Source organism: Ammospiza caudacuta, chromosome 28 (assembly GCF_027887145.1).
Source record: "Ammospiza caudacuta isolate bAmmCau1 chromosome 28, bAmmCau1.pri, whole genome shotgun sequence".
In the NCBI taxonomy this organism is placed as follows: Eukaryota; Metazoa; Chordata; class Aves; order Passeriformes; family Passerellidae; genus Ammospiza; species Ammospiza caudacuta.
In genome coordinates, this window is record NC_080620.1 from 5,946,822 (window position 1) to 5,959,804 (window position 12,983).

A 12,983-nucleotide genomic window follows, 5' to 3' on the forward strand; every position below is an offset into this window, starting at 1 on the left:
GACACGCGGGTGGCCCGGGGTGCCCCGCGGGCTCGGGGCGGGGGGTGACACCGCGTGGGGCTCCGAGGTGTTGGGCAGCACCAGGGATTGCAGAGATTAAAAAACACAATAAAAACCGAGAGGGGGAGGGAGCCCGAACAATGCCTTTTCCCATCGTCCTGTTTTTTGGAAGCTTCTGAACTGTTTTTGTTGAAATTTCCCAAAAATGTCAGGCTCCGGGAGCCACCCAGCCTGAGAAACTTCAGCCCCAGCGGCCGCGGTCTGGCCGAGTGAATCACGGCTGCCCCGGGGCCGGCGGCCGCCCGCGGTCCCGACCCACGGCCCGCGCCCCGGGAAACCGCGCAGGGACCGGGGCAGCGCTGGGGGCTGCGGAAAGGAGAAATTCCCCTCTGGAGAGGGCTGGGGGCTGCGGAAAGGAGAAATTCCCCTCTAGAGCGGGCTGGGGGCTGCGGAAAGGAGAAATTCCCCCTCTGGAGCGGGATGGGGGCTGCGGAAAGGAGAAATTCCCCCTCTGGAGCAGGCTGGGGGCTGCGGAAAGGGAGAAATTCCCCCTCTGGAGCGGGCTGGGGGCTGCGGAAAGGGAGAAATTCCCCCTCTGGAGCGGTATGGGGGCTGTGGAAAGGGAGAAATTCCCCCTCTGGAGCGGTATGGGGGCTGTGGAAAGGGAGAAATTCCCCCTCTGGAGCGGGCTGGGGGCTGCGGCCACCCCGGCTGCCCACCGGCACTGGCCGGAGTCTTCCCCCCTGTTTGCTGCCCCCTGGCCGGGCTGCCCAGCGAGCACCCCGATTTTGGGGGGTTTTGGGGAGCCAGGGCGCGGGTGGGGTCCCGGGGAGGGGGTGACTCCGCCCTGGGGACATGGGTGGCTCTGGGTGGCACAGGCATCATCGGAAGGTGGCTTGCGGTGCAGGGGGAAGGCGGAGGGACGGCGGCAGTGGGAGGGCAGTGTCGGTCCCCACTGGTGTCACCCCAGGTGGCACAGGGACCTCGCAGCTCTCACAGCACCTGTGGCACGGGGCCAGGGTGAGGGCACAGCGGTCCCCAAGCGCGGGCAGTGCCGGGACCCGCCCGGGAGCAGCCGGAGGTGGCCGAGCCGCTCTGAGTCAGCGGCGGCCGCTCAGCGCTGCCCTTTGCCAGTGACCTTTAAAGCCGCTCCCTGCGGCCCACGGGCCGCGCTCACAGGCACCGCCGGGGCGGGATCCAGCCCGGAGCCCCCTCTGACCCCCAGGATCCAGCCCGCACCCCCTCTGACCCCGGCACGGCGTCCCCCGAGGCCGGGCGGTCCCGCTGCGCCCCCGGCGCGGCTCCGTTCCCAGGGCCTCTGTGCCCCGCTCCGTGCGGGATCTGCCCGTGGGGCCCAGGCCCTGCCACGAACGCTCTGCTCTGCCCGGGTGGCCCTGGGGACATCCCCAAAGCCGCCTGAGCATCCTCGGTCCAGCTTCCCGCCAGCCGCCACCTTCCCGCCTCCCTCCATCGTGTGTCACCAGGGCCCCGAATTAATCTAATTACTTGATTTCCCAGCCAGAGCTCACTCCATAAAATCCTTGGACGCAGACAGCATCTGGCTCAAGGGCCAGGGTGTAAAAAACAAACAAGAAAAAAACCCCAAACCCCGGGAAAAGCGGGAGGAGAGGCGCAGCGGAGCTGCCTCCACTGCTTGCATCCTTTTAAAGTGACCTGGGGGAAAAATAAAGAGGCAAGAAATGCAAAGAATCCAGCAGGCAGAGTTTGCTTTCTATTCCTCTCAGTCACATTTCCACATCCATGGGTAATTTATAACCCGCTTAACCCCTTCCCTGCCGCCCCCCCGCACCCTTTCCCTGCAGAGCATCCTCGGGGCGGCCGCACCTTCCCGCCTCTGTTTGCTTTGGGAGGCACAAACAGTCCCGTGGCGGAGTCTGAGCAGCTCCAGAGGAGGGGAAAAATGTCGAGAGAGTGCTTGAGCACGAGGGATGGGCTGTGCAGGGCTGGGACGTGGAGTGAAGGGACCGCGGGGACACCCCAGACAATGTGGGGAGAGCCCGAGGCTCCCCGAAAGGCTCCGGCAGAGAAATGTAGGTCCGCAGTGATAAATGCGAGAGGCATCGAGTGTTTCTGGAGAGGGGAGGAGGGAGGGCAGCAAGGCTTTGCCAGCTCGGAGGGTTTAGCCTGGGAAAGGCTTTTTTCCATGGAAAGGTGAGCGGGCGGAGCGCGGGCAGGTGCAGGGGAGCGGTGCCCACCGGAGGGAGGCTCCCGGTGCCCCGGGGCTCGGGCTGCGGCTCTGCCCCTCCTGCCGGGCCGTGATTTACGGTGACAGCCCCAACCTGCCCCATTTACCGGCCGCTCGTCAGCGGTGCCGGACCCGGGGCTGGCGGGGCTCCAGGAGGGGGAAGGGGAGCGCGGCCCCGCCGGCCCGGCCCTGCTCCGTTCCTGCCGGCCCCGCTTTGATTAATAAGATGAATAAAGTGGCGGGGCGAGGAGAGGCCCCGCTCTCTGCCCTGGGGGGGGGGGGCACGGGCTGCGCCCCCCAGCACCCCCAGCCCCTCTGTCCGCTCCAGGGCACCCCCAGGGCTGAGCTGGGACAGCGAGACCCCCCCTTCCCCCGCCGGGGTCCTGCCATGTGTTCCCCATTAGGGCCGGAGGTGAGCGCGGCCCCCAGCCCTCCCCCTCCCCCTCCTCCTCCTCCTCCTCCTCCCCCCGGGCCCACTTTGGGGTGCTGCCATAAATTAGGGGAGTGGGCAGGGCAGGGGTGAGCGGGGGTGCCTTTGATGTCCTGTAAAGCCTGGAAAATCACAGCTGTAAATCCGGGGTGTCAGGGAGAGCCGGGGGGCCCTGAGGAGTGAGGATGAGGATGGGAGGCATGAAGGTGGCTTGGGGAGTCCTGGAGGGACACAGAGGGTGGCACGGTGGGGTGTGACACTGGCTGGGGACCCTCGTGAGGGGTTGGTCCATGTGGGGGGCAGTGGGGCAGCCCTGTCCCTCTGTGCGACACCAGTGGGGTGTGACAGTTCCCGGTCATGGCCTCAGCCCCCCTGGTCCCTTCAGTCCCGAGCCCTGTTGTGTCCCTGCGCCCTGATCCCTGCTGCATCCCCCTTAGCCCACGGCCCCCCCACGCCCCTGCTCCCCATAAATCTCCCGGTCCCCACGTCCCCTTTGTCCCCCTGCACCCCCTAGTGTCCATCCATCCCCCCATCCCGAGCATCCCCGGTCCTTGGACCCCCCCCGTTCTGCTGCATCCCGGGGTCCCCTCACCCCCCGCTGTCCGGGCATCCCCATCCTCCCTCCCGCACCTGGGCTCGCTATCCCCGCCCGGTGCCGGTGCCGGTGCCGGTGCATCTGCGGCAGGCTGCGGCGGCTCCCCCGCCCCCGGCTCCCCCCGCCCGGCGCACGGCGCGTCACGGCGGGGCCGGCGGCGGCGGCGGGTGCGCTCGGCTCCGCTCCGCTCCGCTCCGTTCCGCTCCGCTCCGCGCCCGCCATGGCGGCCCCGGCCCGCCGGCCCCGGGCCCTGCTCGCCCTCGGCCTGGCCCTTCTCGCCGCCGCCGCCGCCGCCACCGACCCCTTCTCGCCGCAGCTGGGAGACACCGGCGGGTGCCGCGGGCAGTGCGGCCGCAGCCTGCAGCGCCGGGCCGCCGCCGTGAGTCCGGGGCACCGGGACACCGGGGGGGCAACGGGGGCGTGAGGAGCATCAATGGAACTGGGGGTACCGGGAGCATCGGGGCACTGGGGGCACTGGGGGCACTGGGGGGCACCAGGGGCATGGGGAGCATCAATGGCGCTGGGGGTACCAGGGGCATCATCGTGGGCGCTGGGAGTACTGGGGATATTTGGGGACCATCAGTAGGGGGCAATTCTCAGGGGCAATAATTCTAATAATCTCACATTGCAATGGGGTACCAGGGCATCGGGGCACTGGGGGCAATGGGGGCACTGGAAGGGACTGGGGGCAGCAGGACCACCAGGAGCAGTGGGGACACCCCTGACAGGCATCTCTGCCACTCCCCCGTGGGAGAAACATGGGGGGCACCGAGGCACCCCCAGTGTCTCCTCCAGCAGCTTTGGGGTGCCCCCAGTGAGGGCATCCCCACGGGTTTGGGGTGCCCGCAGTGTCACCCCTTTACCCTGAGCCTGCCCCATCCTGGTGACATCCGTGTAGGCTCTGTGTGCCCCCCACACCCCCTCAGCGTGTGCCCGGCACCCCAAATCGTTACCCCTCCTCCAGAGCAGTGCACCCACACCTCTGCCAGCCCATGCCAAGGCCTGGCTGGTGCCACCACAGACGGGGGGACCCTCCAAGCCCTCCACCCCTGGCCCCGTGCGGACCCACAATGGGGGCACCAGGGGGGCTTTGGGGAGCTCTCCCTGCTCTGGGACCCCCAGCTTTGGGGTGCCAGCCCTCAGCACGGCCCCGGGCGGGGGCGGCGCTGCCCGGTGCCCCCCAGCTGGCCGCGGGGGCCCGGGGGGGCGTCCGGCTGAGCCCGGTGCCTGCGCCCGGTGCCAGCTCCGCGCTCTCCTCCTCCTCGCCGCAGGATGCTGTTCTCAACGCCTGTTACCGGGGCTGCCGGCTGTTCTCCATCTGTCACTTCGTGGATGCGAGCGCCGAGCTCAACACGACCAGAGCCGAGTGCGAAGCAGGTGAGAGGAGCTGCGGCCGAGCGGCCCCCGCGCCCCAAACCCCGGGGGGATCCCCATCCCCACATCCCACGGGAGCAGCCAATCCCTGCGCAGCCCCACAGCCAGCGGGGAGGCCTGAGGGGCCCTGGCTGGCTCTGGGGACGGGCACGGGGGTCCCCGGGATTGGGCACCCCCAACCCCGACCCCTCCTCTCCCCAGCCTGTGCTGAAGCCTACGGCAACGCAGAGGAGCAGTTCGGGTGCGTGACCGGGTGCCGCAAGCAGCTGCCCGAGGTGGAGGAGAGCAGGAAGGAGAAGGTGAAGGGAGATGGGGAAATCATTCCTTGAACAGGAGCTCAGCACAGCCCCTCCTCTTCCTCGGGATGGGGGACACCCCACATGTGCAGCCCATCCATCCATGGATCCATGGATCCATCCCTTCATGGATCCATCCATGAACCCATCAATGGATCCATCCATCCATCCATCCATCCATCCATCCATCCATGAATCCATCCATCTCTCCATCCATCCATCCATCCATCCATCCATCCATCCATCCATCCATCCACCTCTCCATCCATCCATGAATCCATGAATCCATGAATCCATGAATCCATCCATCCATCCATCCATCCATCCATCCATCCATCCATCCATCCATGAATCCATCCATCCATCTCTCCATCCATCCATGAATCCATCCATCCATCCATCCATCCATCCATCATCCATCCATCCATCCATCCATCCATCCATCCATCATCCATCCATCCATCCATCCATCCATCCATCCATCCATCCATCATCCATCCATCCATCCATCCATCCATCCATCCATCCATCCATCCATCCATCCATCCATCCCTCTATCCAGGTGGGAGCTCCAGCTGTGCCAGGCTGATCCAAGCCACCACTGGTTGCTTTGTCACAAATCTAAAAAGCAAATTAACTGGGCTGGGCTGGGCTTGGGCCAGGCAGGGCGACCACAGGGAATCCCCAGGGTGAGAGGATCTGACTGGGCATCGTGGCAGATTCCTCCAGTTTTGATTTGTTATCCTTCCCAGTAATCAGCAACGCTTTCCCCTCCTACATTTAATTAATTCAGCTATTGCCCAATTAATTAAATTAGACTTTGGCCCAAGGAGGAGGCTTTTGGCTCCGTGCACGTGCAGGCAAAGATGAATCAGCGCCGTAAAAAGGGTGAAAAGCTCCTTTGAACTCCCCTCCTTTTGCAGCCCCATTTTAAGACCTTCCCAGTGCCTGATCCCATTTCCCAGCCCCTCTCCAAGGCCAGGGATGAGCATCTGGGGGTGACAGGCAGGGCCCTCACCCCCTCCACCCACCCAAAGCACTCTCCCTCAGGTTCCCAGACGAGCAGGCAAAGCAGATTTAGCATAATAATTAGATACAGAATCTGACCTATTTATTTCCTGTTTGCTGGTTTGACCGTGCAAGGGGCTGTCGGAAAATGTTCGGAGCCAGTGGCAGGGAGCAGCCAAGCGGATTCCAGCAGGGATGCTTTAAAAATAACAAACTGCCGCGACGGCCAAGAATCCAGGGCACCGAGAGGCTGCCAGGAGAGCAACGCCCTCGGCACCGCGGCCGCTCCGCTCCCATTGTCCCCGGCACAGGAGGGAGATCCCACCCCAGAGGGATGGGCCTGGGGCTGGGGGACGGCCCCAAAGCCGGGTGGTCACTCCAGGGACCCTTGGTGACCCTCCTGGGGCTGGAGCACAGCCTGGAACATCCCTCTCTGTGCTGGGAGAAGCAGAGCCCAGAGCTGAGCTCAGCTCACCCCAGCCATGACCTGGGGTGGGATGTCCCCTGTTGGGGTGGGTGACGAGGGGACAGCTGTGAGGCGATGTCCCTTCTCCTTCGCAGAGCCTGGAGCTGAAATTGCCGGCGTTCTCCATGCTGGATTTGGTCTCCACCTTCTGCAACGACATCGTCAGCTCTGCCCAGAGCTTCATCTCCTCCACCTGGACCTTCTACCTGCAGGCGGATGATGGCAAAGTCGTGGTGTTCCAGGTGGGGTTGTCCCCAGGACCCTTCTGTGGGTGCCCACAGGAGTGGGGACCCCTTTCCTGACTGCCTTCTCCCTCTCTCCCTGCTGACCCAGTCCCAGCCTGAGATGGAGTTCCCAGCAGCCGAGGCCCTGGAGATCCAGCCAGCACAGCCGGGATCGGGGTCGGGGTCCAGCCCTGGTGTCCCCCAGCCCCACACAGGTTTGGGGGGCTCTGGGCTGCTGGGAGGGGGCTGGGAGGGGGCTGGGAGCCTCCGAGCCCTCCTGGCTCCCTTCCGAGATCTCCAGAGCTGAAGAAATTTCCCATTTCTTGGGTCTGATCATCTTCTCACACTCCCACCCACGCTGGGGGGATCTGGATGGGGCCCTGGTGGGATCCTCAGTGCCCCCTTAGCGGGCAGGGGAGTCCCAGGGGGAGAGGGGAGGGTGTGCCCATGGGTGTGCCCACATGGGTGTGCCCAATGTTCAGCATCGCCTCTCCCCTGCCAGGCCCCCGGGCAAAGGGGGACAAGCCCCCCGTGAAGGAGCCGCGGGACAAGGCCAAGGCGCATCCCCCGGAGCCCCCGCAGCAGGAGCACGACTTCCTGGGCTGCATGTCCAAGTAGGTGCTCTGGGACCCGCTGGACGTGGCACAGCAGATCCCCCCCAGCCCCAATCCCCAGCCCGTGCTCTGCCATAAACCCGTGCCTCCTCTTTGGCGGGGGGTGGTGGGGTGCTACAGGCGCTCGGGCCTTCCTCGCTGGATCCTGGCCGCCTGCCTCTTCCTCTCCATCATGGTGATGCTGTGGCTCAGCTGTGCCAGCCTGGTCACCGCCCCCGAGCAGCACGTCAAGACCCAGGTACGGGGTGAGCACAGCCCCAGGGTGCCAGGGACGCCTGGCACGGTGGGGTGGGCATTGTTGTGCCCTCTTTGTGCTCCCCACTCCTGGCATGGCTGGGTGGGCATTGCTGTGCCCTCTTTGTGCTGCCCAGTCTCTGTGTGGGGTGTGAGGCTCATCCACATCCAGCCCCGCGGTGCCCCCAAGCCGGGGGTGATCTGCACCCCGCTCTGGGGCTGCACTGTTGTCTCTGCCTCTCCTGCAGCCCCTGAGCATCAACGGGGACAAGGAGTACCTGGAGGACCTGGACGGCCCCGGCCCTTTCCCGCTGCCTCCCGTCATCACCGTCACCCTGTGCCCCGCGCCCGGCGGGGAGGACGCGGGGCCGCTGCCCCTCAAGGTCGACCTGGACAAGACCATCCTGTAGGGCTCCCGTCCCTGCCCACCGCCTCCGCCTCCCTCTCACCGACCCCACGGCATCGCCCCACGGCTCCCCGCGTCCCCCGGTCCCGCAGGGGCATCTCCGCCTCCGGCCGGGCCCCGCTCCCCTCACGGGCACGGCCGGGTCCCGCTCTGATCCACGGGCACGGCCGGGTCCCGGGTCCCGCTCCCCTCACGGGCACGGCCGGGTCCCGCTCTGATCCCCGGGCACGGCCGGGTCCCGGGCCCCGCTCCCCTCACGGGCACGGCCGGGTCCCGGGCCCCGCTCTGATCCCCGGGCACGGCCGGGTCCCGGGTCCCGCTCCCCTCACGGGCACGGCCGGGTCCCGGGCCCCGCTCTGATCCCCGGGCACGGCCGGGTCCCGGGTCCCGCTCCCCTCACGGGCACGGCCGGGTCCCGCTCTGATCCCCGGGCACGGCCGGGTCCCGGGCCCCGCTCCCCTCACGGGCACGGCCGGGTCCCGGGCCCCGCTCTGATCCCCGGGCACGGCCTGGTCCCGGGCCCCGCTCCCCTCACGGGCACGCCCGCTCCGGGGGCTCCGGGGGCTCCGGGAGCCGGGAGCGGCTCTGCCTCCCCCAGGGATGCGCTGCGGGCTGGGATCCGGGCCTGCGGAGCCGAGAGGGAGCTGCCAGGGCGGGCAGGCCGCAGGGAGCCCGGCGGGTCCCCGAGCGGGACTCTCAGTCTGCCCCGCCCGGAGCCGCCGGGGCCCCGCAGCCCTCCGGGCACGGCTCCAGCGCTGGGCAGGAGGGAGCCGGCTGCGGTGGGGGATGGAGAGCGTCTGCAGCCTTCGGAGCTTTGGCTCGGCACATCCCCGGCCTCCCACCTTGGGCTGAGCCTCCGAGGCGCCGGCCCCGGCCCTGGGAACTCCCTTCCGCCGGCCGGAGCCGATTGCCTCGGGGAGCCGAAACGTGGCGAATGGATTTGGCCTTGGCAGCCGGAGACGGGAGCGGATCCCGCCGCCTCCGTGCCCACGCCAGCGCCCGGCCGGCCCCTTCCCGGAGCTGCGGAGGGGCCCTGGGATGGCTCCTTCCCCTCCCGGCTCCGTGATGCCCTTGGGCAGCTGGCCCTGGTGCCAACAAGCTGCTGGTGGGACCAAGCCGGGGATGAGGCGGCGTTTCCCTGACTTCAAGCGTGGACAGGAGGTGGGAGCTGCTGGGACGGCTCCATCCTGGGCTCGGCATCCTGCAGGGACGGCTCCATCCTGGGCTCAGCATCCCTGCCCCACGCTGGGAGCAGCCTGCGGGGCTGTAGCTGACGGCAGGACCCGGTCTCTGTGTCCCTGGGCTCACAGCGCTGCCAGCAAAGCGGGCAGTGGGACCAAGCATGGCTCCCCTCGGCTCAGCCTGGCACAGCCCCCGGGCATGGAGGTGTCTCCCCGCTCCCCACCTCCCCTCATTCTCCACCACTCGATTCCATGCATCGTTCCGTGGTTTGATTTGCACCGGCGTGCCGCTCCTCGGCCCCGGGGGACACCCCAGTGCCGGAGGGTGTCAGTCCCGCCGCCCCTCTGTCACCTAACACGTCTGTACAGATTAACTTATTATCCCGACCCCTCCTTGGGTTTTTGGGCTCTCTCGTGTGCCGGCGGCTCATGGGGCCGTGCTGTGCTGGGACCGGGGCCTCTCATCCCCGTCCCCACCGGTTTTGTGCTGCTCCGTGTCACTTCCACCCATCCGACATATCTGGGTTTGGGGAACCGGGTTGGGGGGAGGCGTGGGGGGGTCTCGTATCAGTTTTGGGGTCCACTTTTCGTTGTTGCTTTCCGGCCGCGTGTGAAGCTCGGTGCAGTCAGTCTGTGATGTTCCGGCCGCGGCAGCGCCCCCGATCCCCGGGCAGGAGCTGCGGGGACAGCGGGGCCTGGAGCCCTCCTGGTCCTGGAGCCCTCCTGGTCCTGGAGCCCTCCCGGCCTGGAGCTCTCCTGGTCCTGGAGCCCTCCTGATCCTGGAGCCCTTCTGGTCCTGGAGCTCTCCTGGTCCTGGAGCTCTCCTGATCCTGGAGCCCTCCTGGTCCTGGAGCTCTCCTGGTCCTGGAGCTCTCCTGATCCTGGAGCTCTCCTGATCCTGGAGCCCTCCTGGTCCTGGAGCTCTCCTGGTCCTGGAGCCCTCCTGGTCCTGGAGCCCTCCTGATCCTGGAGCCCTCCTGATCCTGGAGCCCTCCTGATCCTGGAGCTCTCCTGGTCCTGGAGCCCTCCTGGCCTGGGGCCCTCCCGGCCTGGAACCCTCCTGGCCTCGCCTCGAAGGGCAAACCCAGCCCCGAGCTGGGAGGGGGAATAGAATAAAGGTTTGTACCAGAGCTGGGTGAGTCTGTGGCTTGGTGGGGTGCTGGTCCCAGGGTGGGAGCGGGTTTGATTCCCCACATGGGGCCGGCAGGAGGGCACGGGGCTGTTCCCGTTCTGGAAACTGAGCCGGGATGAAAGCTCTGGCAAACCAGAGAGAAATCCCTGCTGGGCAGCTTGGCATGGGCACGGAACAAAGATCCTCTCTGCTGCTGGGTTGAGACGTTCAGCATCAGGAGTGGGAGGAGAGGCAAGGCCCCCAAACCATCCCCTGCGAGCTGCAAGGAGGGGAAGGCCGGGATGCAGCACCAGAGAGGGCTCCGTGCATGTGGAAGGGCTGGGAAACGAGGGCTTTTCCCACTGAAAACCACCCGTGGACACCATTTGGAGCAGGGAAATAATGGGGACATGCTGGTGTCACACACCAGTGTCACACCCCAGCACACGTGCAGCACCGGGGGGCTGGCATGTCCCACCTTCCCTTTCCCTGCCGTGTGTTTGTCCTGGCGCCGTGCCCACGGCCCAGCCGGGCTCTCCCGTGCCAGGCACGGCGGGGCAGCTCACGCGAGGCGCTGGAGCCTCTGCAGCCTCGCCTGCAGCGCTTCAGTAGCCCAGCAGGGTCCCGAGCTCGGAGCCAGCCGCTCCCCCGAGGAGCCCCCGTTTGCCGCGGGGTGCGGAGCCAGGGATGCGGAGGTGCCGGGGATGGATGTCACGGCCAAAGAAGGCTCTCCAAAAGCCTGCTCTGCTCCCTGCCAGCAGCCCGTGCTGCCGGAGCACGTCCCTGCCGTGTCACCCCCTGCCCGGGCTGGGGAGGAGGGGAGCGGGGCTGCGCTCGCACGATGGGGACGGGAGGGGTTTGCCCTACATGGAGTGCACGGGGATGGCGTTCCAGCTGGGTGGGAGGATGCCCCGGGCAGCCTGGGCCCTGTGGGGCTGGCATGGAGGCACAGGGGGTGCCATGGCCACGTTCCCCAGCCTGGCATGGGAGGCACATTGCCTGCCATGGTTGTGTTCCCCAGCCTGGCATGGAGGCACAGTGGCTGCCATGGTCACGTTCCCCAGCCTGGCATGGCAGGCACAGGGGGTGCCGTGGCCACGTTCCCCAGCCTGGCATGGGAGGCACAGTGGGTACCATGGCCACATTCCCCAGCCCACAATGGGATTTGCACGGTGTCCTCAGCAGTGCCTGGGGGTGGGCAGAGGGGTGGGAGGGCAGGAAGAGAGGGAAGGGCTGGGAGATGGAGCCCAGCATGGAGCAGCTTTTGAGGTGGGCACAATCTTTGGGGGCAATAACCCCCTGGCCAGGGCCAGGCCATTGAGTGCCCCTCAGAGGGCAGGGACAGCCCTCAGGGAGTGTCTTTGCGCTGAATTTTCACAGGAAAATTTGCAGGAAGGCCCCAGATCGGGGCAGACAGCTGGCAAACCCAGCCCAGGGCGGGCAGCAGCTCTGAGTGTGTCCCCTCCTGGGATGGGAGCTGGGCTGCAGACCGTGGACAAGCTCCTCGTCTTTAAACTGGAGTCAGATTCCTCCCTGCTGGCTCGGGGTGCAGGAAACCGTGCCCAGGAGCAGGTGAGGAGGGACCCCACTCTAACGAGAAGGAGACGCATGAAATCCGCTGGTTCCACTCCCCCCAGCAGGCAGCCCGGGGCTTTTCCACCCTTTTCCTTCTCGCTCCCTCTTTCATTTGTTCACAGGGGAAGGGAAATTCCTGGTGGGTGGCCGTGGGCAGGCCAGGCTGTGAGGAGTCACCCTCCAGCCCGTGGTGGTGCTGAGGGCATGGGGTGGGTCACGTCCTTGGGGTGAGTGTGTGCGTGCCCACGTTCACATCCATGTGTCCATCACTGTGTCCTTGTGTCCCTCACAGTGTCCTTGTGTCCATCACTGTGTCCTTGTATCCATAGCCGTGTCCTTATGTCCATCCCTGTGTCCTTGTGTCCATCCTCATGTCCTCATGTCCATCACGGTGTCCTTGTGTCCCTCACAGTGTCCTTGTGTCAATCCTCATGTCCTCGTGTCCATCACTGTGTCCTTATGTCCATCCTCACATCCTCGTGTCCATCACCATGTCCTTGTGTCCATCACCGTGTCCTTGTGTCCATCCTCACATCCTCATGTTCATCACTGTGTCCTTGTGTCCATCACCATGTCCCTGTGTCCATCACCGTGTCCTTGTGTCCATCCTCATGTCCTCATGTCCATCCTCATGTCGTGTCCATCCTCATGTCCTCATGTCCACCCTCCCACCCTCATGCTCATCCTGATGTCCACGTGTCCACGCTCACACCCTCATGTCCATGCTCACCTCTGTGTGTCCACATGTCCAAGCACAGCTCCACAACTAACCCCAGATGTGTCTGTGGCAAGTACCCCCAAAAAGTGGGGAAAACCCAGCAAGTTTCCCCTACACTTCCACCCAGAGCCCTGTGGCCTCTCCCCCTTGGCTGTGGCTTGGTCTCTGTGCCAGCAGTGGGTGCAGAAGGTTTGTGGGGGTCCCACCAGCTGTAATCAGGGTCAGCACCCCCCTGGCTGCTCTTGGTGGCTGCACTGGGCTGCTGCTGTCCCCTCCAGAAGATCTCAGCTGCCGGGAGCTGGCCTGGCTCCACCAGCTCACACAATGCCCGAGGAGCGGGGCCAGGCAGGGATTTCCCTCCCCTCCTGCCATCTGCTCCCAACGTGCCTTTGTCCCCGTTCCTCACCCCGTTCCCCTCAGGAGCATCCAGCTCCTTCTCCTGGAGCCCTGGGCCTGCTCCTCCAGGATGTCCCTGCTTGGGGACAGCACTGGGGTCCTTGGGAAGCCTCAGAGGGCAGAAACCCCAGGACTGGCTCAGCAGGGAG

General features: G+C 66.1%; 1 protein-coding gene across 1 annotated transcript; it reads left to right on the forward strand.

Annotated features, from left to right (window-relative positions):
* The first annotated feature begins 3,429 nt into the window (after positions 1–3,429).
* Positions 3,430–8,059, forward strand: TMEM59L (transmembrane protein 59 like). Its single transcript, XM_058821298.1, has 8 exons — positions 3,430–3,610; positions 4,503–4,608; positions 4,807–4,904; positions 6,471–6,617; positions 6,709–6,814; positions 7,102–7,213; positions 7,334–7,451; positions 7,696–8,059. The coding sequence occupies exons 1-8, from the start codon at positions 3,452–3,454 to the stop codon at positions 7,855–7,857; spliced, it is 1,008 nt and encodes a 335-aa protein (XP_058677281.1). The 5' UTR covers positions 3,430–3,451; the 3' UTR covers positions 7,858–8,059.
* Positions 8,060–12,983: the final 4,924 nt, after the last annotated feature.

Coding starts and splice junctions, on each gene's coding strand:
- TMEM59L (XM_058821298.1), top strand. CDS start 3,452: ATGGCGGCCCCGGCCCGCCGGCCCCGGGCCCTGCTCGCCCTCGGCCTG. Junction 6,815..7,101: donor TGTCCCCCAGCCCCACACAG/GTTTGGGGGGCT, acceptor CTCCCCTGCCAG/GCCCCCGGGCAAAGGGGGAC. Junction 7,452..7,695: donor AGCAGCACGTCAAGACCCAG/GTACGGGGTGAG, acceptor CCTCTCCTGCAG/CCCCTGAGCATCAACGGGGA.